Here is a 6,245-nt window from a genome sequence, read left to right as displayed (position 1 = left end):
TATGCTTAGGCTATTATTAATAAGAAGTCTAATAGATATTCTAATATTCCCGCCAGCATCAAAACCAATACCTATAGAATATTGCATTGCATTCCCCTCGTCGTCCATACATACTGTGGTCTCGTTTCGAGGTTGCATGTCAGTCTACCTCCGAAAATCTTTGCGTGATGGTCCTTCTGAGGGGGCTTTTATTTTCAACGCATCCAGGTGTCTGGTCGCTGAATGCGGCATGGATTCAATGGCTCCTTTCTCTCCGTGGAGCAACCCCAACCCCGTGCAATTAATGTGAACTTACTGCAAGCACCATACCATTAGGGGCCAAACTGAGAACTATGTCATGACTCATCAGAATGGATGATTTAGACTTGCTGTTACACAGTTTCTGCACTCTATTTTTTTCTTCCAAATGAGAACCCAGCCTGGCTCCAGATGGACTATATATGCTCTTAGACCTTTTACAATCGTATATATACACACGCACACGCACACGCACACATACAATATTTTTTCTTGGCATATCCTATTGGTTTTGTCGACCAAGCACTGACAAAATATCCATTGTATTACTCAATGAGACTTACACTTACACCGAAATGGTGCAAAAGGCGGCAGTGGCATATATAAGGTAAACTATAACCTACAACTGTTGATAACTAAAGATAAGGTTGTCTGTCACAGCCTTGAGTATCTGCAGACCCATGACTGTGTACTGCCACCCAGTGAAGACAATAACAGCGTGTCCTAACGAGACCAGTGGGCGGTACTCTGCTGCCCCCTTGTGGTAGAAGACTGTTAATGCATCCCATTTTACGGTTGGGTTTGAAACATCCTTGTAGCGATGTGATCGAAAACGAAACTATGGCTTTACTGTCCAGGTGAAACGCGTGTCGCTTAATTTTTGTCTAAATATATTCTGTATAGCACAGTATTGCTATTTCTGCGCTTGATTTAAGAACTAGGTCTATCGCCTGTTCCAAGAATAATAGCCTACAGTTGTCAACAACGCGGTCCTATTTGTTGCAGTAGGCCATGGCAGAAACTCCGTGTGAGGAAGTAAGTTGTAAAGTTCACGTAGGCCTAAATGTAGTATAGATACATTTTGTACGATGCATTGAACTCGTTTGGCACTTGTTATTCCTGTTTATTGATCTGAATTGGACAGCTGGAAGATGTGACCCGATAACTTTGTCGTGTTTGTTATGTAATGTTGTCTCTGCACTTTCTACATTTCTGTGTGTTTCTGCCGCAGTATTTAATTGATGGGTGCAAATGATGAGTTATGTTTACAATCCTAAAAACACATGATCTTTCGTATTTCACGCATCCACATAGGCCTATAGGCCTAAGTGATTATAGTTCACTTCAGCAGACCTATTCCTGTGTATGTGTCTATCATTGACGCCTAAATAATAGAGTAAAGATTGGCATTCATCCAAACGTTGAAGATAACTTTTTTTTTTTGCTCTCTTGCAGCTCATCACAGATGTCACAATCCTTGTTGATGAAATGAATTACACAGACAAAAGTCAGCTTAATGACATTCTCAGAAATTATCATTCATCAACTGGTAAAACACGTTCCTCTCACAAAATAACTGGCTCTGATCAGGAAATAGAAGAGCTTTTCATGAAGCTGTGCACCCTGGGGCGTTCCATCAAAGCAGTGGTGGCCGCACCTGTCATGGAATACATCAAGAAAAGGCATTCTGCGGACCTAAATAAAATTAAAGGAGGCCACATCCTCACAGAGGAACAACTCAGCACAGAAACAGATAGCATAACTCTGATCTTTAAGCCCTGCAACAGTCGTGTTAGGGAATCTCGCGTACGTCTGGTCAGAGAGCGATTTGTCACATTCTACCAAAGAATTGCCTCAAACCTGCATGTAATGAATGTGAACATCAAACACGACCTCTGCAGAGACTTGCAGAAACAATTTCCAGAGCTTGTTATCGATCCCCAACCGTCTGGGGCCAGAGTGATTGGATCTTATGCTCACATCGGGCCCTTGCAGGATTTCATTCTACAGAAATCCTCAGGCTCGAGGGATGGGCAGACAAGGAGGATGCATGAAGCACCAATGCATTTCACCAACAACCATTTCCATAGCTCTTCTACTGCTAGCTGTGAGCAGTCAGATGCAGAGGAAACATGTGTCATTTGTATGGAGGTCATCCCCAAGGCAGTGAAAGAGACTCTGGACTGCAAACACTCATTTTGCAGGCGCTGCTTGAAACAGGCTTTTGTTTACAAACCTGTTTGCCCTACATGTGGCGCCCTCTATGGCACGTTAAAGGGAACACAGCCGGAAGGAGGGACAATGAGTTGCAGTTATCAAAAAGATTATTTGCCTGGTTATGAGAAGTTTGGGACAATCACTGTGCATTACACTATTCCAAGTGGAATTCAGAAGGTAAGAATATATTTTGAAGGCCTACAATCTCCTGTATGCTTGTTTAACACAATTTGTTCTTAGCTGGAAGGATAAGCCTCTTGTTGAAGAATGTTTTAGGATCAGGTGTTATTATGTTATTTAATATGTTCATGTGCTGCGGATGGTACACAATACATACATGTTGATACTGTACTACTTAAAGGTGCCATGACGTGTGGTGTGATTAGCCGTTACAAGCCGTTTTGGAAATCTGCCCCTTATGACATCATAAGGGGCAGAAAGTGGACGTGTCCACCTAGATGTGTGCTGGATAGATCAGTCTATCAGCCCACCCAGTGGGCTGTAGCAAACATTGCTCATCTATCCGTCACACATCTAGGTGGACACGAACACCTGTGATGTCTAAGCTGGTTCAGACGACACGAGTTCAGCCCGATTTTGCCCCGATTCGTTTGTCGCAGACAAATTTACGAGTCGTACACAATTTTGAAAAGTCGGCGACGAGACAAGGTCTTGTAATGTGACATGCTTGCGATCTGTGATTTTTTTGTATGCGACGGTCGAAACCCCCACGACGAAAAGTTTGGTATGCCAGAATTTTTGGGGGAATCGCAGTGACGCATCCATTGTTGACATGGAGAGAACCTCGCAAACAGCTGGAGCTCACGCGCAGTGTTTACTAACTAGTAAAGAAATAACTAAAGTAAAGACTAGTAGAGATGCGCGGTTGGCGGTCATACCCGGGCGGATACCGCAGATAATCCGCGGGTTGGGTGGATTGCGTGGAATAAAAGTAAGTAGGAAGTAATATCTACTTGGATGAATTTTGTCGGGAAGCGGAACACGCAATTCAAAATCGGGACCGTCCCCGCAAAACCGGGACGTCTGGTCACCCTAAATGAATGATGATCGGGCGGTTGTGGGTATCAATTGTTGAAAAAAGGCGTTGCTTCGGGTGGATGGCGGGTGGATTATTGATATTAAGCAGCGGGTGCAGATGACATGGACAGCTCATCAGCTCATCACTAGACTTCACTGCACTACGCAACTAACCCTAACCGCCATCATAATGCCTAGACTAGTATAGGAACTCGGGATCCATTGTTATTGACACTTTGTTGCTGTGTTGTTGCTGCGTGTATCGTGAACGATACAAAGTAAAGATTATATAGAGCATCACACCCTCGAATCTTGTAGTTTGGCCAGTCTTCCGACGAGAAAAAGCCCAATTTCATGGCACTGTGATCGCATAGTGTGACGTGTTAAATCGTGGAGGAATATCTGAGAAATGTGTAGTCTGAACCAGCCGTGGGGCAGATTTCCAAAACGGCTTGTAACGGCTAATCACACCACATCTGGTGGCATGTCATGGGACCATTAAGGCCTCCCCCCTCTTCAAACCAGCCTGGCACTTCAAATTTAATTATAGCCTGCATGCTCCACTTTTAATTTTCCTTAAGACCTTTATAGCGCTAAATATAGTATTAACTGTATATATACCATGTGTACAAATTTATAAACTGTATACATGTGTAATTTTCCCAGCAGAGGAATTAGTCCTCCACAAAATAGGGGGCAGCATATTACCAGATAGTTATGGTGTCCTATGGTTAAAACAGGGAAATGGACAATCCATCCAATGCATCACCCAACTGTATATAGCGTAAAGCTATATACAGTACATTATAAAACGGGGGGCCTAAATCAAGCGATCTGATTGGTTCCCAACCGTTGTATATTGAGCGTATACACACAGCTATGACGCCCGTTCAGTTTACAGAGTCCAGTATCACTCCGCGCCTAACTTGAACTGTTGTTTATTTATATATAAAAGCGATAGCATAGTTCACTGAAGCCTAAAAAAATCCTGTAAAGCAATAGGCACACGGTCGCCGGCAATTTAGCCTTCTAAATTGCTAAATTGCCGGCGAACCAAGCTACCGTCTCTAGCCTTCTCTCTGAAGGACGCTAGTGTGTTGCATAGCAACCGCCGTACACTTTGCCGGCAGCCAGGAGGGACTACTTTTCTGTATTCGTTAAAAAAAATGCTTTTCCGACTTTCTCGCTTTTTCAAAATTGAGGGTGTCTATGACTTTAATTTCGCCATATTTACGTAACCGTTTTATAAAAGCAATAGATCACTTCAGTCAGTGATATACGGTCATTATACCACAGTGAAGGGGGTCGCCGCCCCTCCGCTGCGCGTCGGGACGGACAACGCCCCTTAACTGTGGTATAATGAGCGTATACCACGGCCTGTCGTGATCTATTGCTTAAGTATACATTTTGAAATGTTCTCACATTTCAGAATGTTGTTAATGTGACCTTCAGGTACATTTAACTCATACAATCATTGACATGTGGTTTATTAAACTACAGGAAGAGCACCCTTACCCAGGACAGACGTACGACGGAGCATCGCGCGTGGCTTACCTGCCCAACTCACCCGAGGGACAGAAAGTTCGAGAGTTACTCGAACGAGCTTTCAAGCTACGGCTCATCTTCACTGTGGGACAGTCCTCCACCAGTGGCAGAGACAACGTGGTGACGTGGAACGACATCCACCACAAAACCTCCACCGGAGGAGGGCCCACTTGGTAAGCATGTTGCAGACTGAAGATGCTGACCCAACTCAAGAACAATCACAAATGTATTCAGTTTTATTTGTGTAATTATGCAAAACATTCTCAAAAACATTTGAACATGCTTTCATATATTTCTTATGTATTAAAATCTGGATGTCAGTAGCAAAATACAGCAGGCCCTGGCGTCTTGAAAATGCTCAATGGGGTGTCAGTCAACTGAAATGCCAAATTTGATACTTCCATTATTTGTATTGCTTGTCATTCAAATTAATGGAATTCAACATTTTCATTAGGCCTACATTTAGCCAAAGTGATGAGAAAGTGTTTATTCTAGGGAAACCTCTTGACGGCAAAGTAAGTCAATGGTAAAAATAAATGAACCACAATGTATGAGAAAGCACCAAAATAATGAAAAAGCATATATGATATGATAATAAACTACATAACATTGTTAATAGACTAACATAACAATCTGTCAATTAACTGAGATAATATGTTAATAAACGGACATAGCAATGTTGATAAACAGAACTTTGTTAATGAACTGTTCGGTAAGTGATCTAACACTTTTTGTTTTGCAGCTATGGTTACCCAGATCCTGATTATCTCAAGCGTGTTCAAGAGGAACTGAAACTGAAAGGAGTTGAATAATGAGTCTAACAGACGGCCAGCAACATACAGAACAAAGCTTTATGCAAGTTAAAATTTAATGAACATAAACAAGTACATAAGCTACTATTTTCATAACTGTAATTGTAAAATGCCAAAAAAAAACAATTAATTTGCAAAACAAGGAAAACCTCATAAAAACTTAATTGGAAAATTGCCTTCTTGTTGCTTCGGCAATATTTACATTGTATACAATGTGTATTTTCATCCTTTTACCATTACTCCAATTTTTGTAAGGCACCAAATGCTAACACAGCATAATTGTATGTACTTGTGCACAATAAAAAGTAAAATATACTGGTTGGTTGTAGAATGTTAGCCAACAATCATAAAATGAATGCAAAAAAGCCTGTACATTAAGGACTGCTAAGTTCGTTTTTTTGCTATTTGAAGGTGTTTTGTTTTTTGATGGTGTAAATGATTTTTCTAAATATTTTGTATGGGGGGGGCCATGTAGCATTAAAAATATATCCAATTGTTGTCTTTCAGAAAACTGAATGCTTTATGTATTGTGAATTAGAAGGAAAATGTTCATTCACCGTATTGAAATAAAGATGTTAAAATTGTATTTGTGATTCGTTTCTTCATGTCATGTTT

General features: G+C 41.4%; 1 protein-coding gene across 1 annotated transcript; it reads left to right on the top strand.

The window, feature by feature from the left end:
- The first annotated feature begins 842 nt into the window (after nt 1–842).
- LOC311343251 (E3 ubiquitin-protein ligase DTX3L) lies at nt 843–6,216 on the top strand. The gene is made up of 4 exons (XM_084468122.1): nt 843–1,053; nt 1,474–2,412; nt 4,774–4,991; nt 5,561–6,216. The coding sequence occupies exons 1-4, from the start codon at nt 1,030–1,032 to the stop codon at nt 5,628–5,630; spliced, it is 1,251 nt and encodes a 416-aa protein (XP_084324248.1). The 5' UTR covers nt 843–1,029; the 3' UTR covers nt 5,631–6,216.
- Nucleotides 6,217–6,245: the final 29 nt, after the last annotated feature.

Source organism: Micromesistius poutassou (genome assembly GCF_964030765.1).
Source record: "Micromesistius poutassou genome assembly, chromosome: 5".
NCBI classification, from domain to species: Eukaryota; Metazoa; Chordata; class Actinopteri; order Gadiformes; family Gadidae; genus Micromesistius; species Micromesistius poutassou.
Note: the sequence above shows the minus strand (reverse complement) of the source record. Positions and strands in the feature narration are given on the sequence as shown.

Excerpts from the sequence above, each read along its gene's own strand:
- LOC311343251 (XM_084468122.1), top strand. The coding sequence starts at position 1,030 with ATGGCAGAAACTCCGTGTGAGGAA. Across the intron at positions 1,054-1,473 it reads CAGAAACTCCGTGTGAGGAA|CTCATCACAGATGTCACAAT; the intron begins GTAAGTTGTAAA and ends GCTCTCTTGCAG. Across the intron at positions 4,992-5,560 it reads ACCGGAGGAGGGCCCACTTG|CTATGGTTACCCAGATCCTG; the intron begins GTAAGCATGTTG and ends TTTGTTTTGCAG.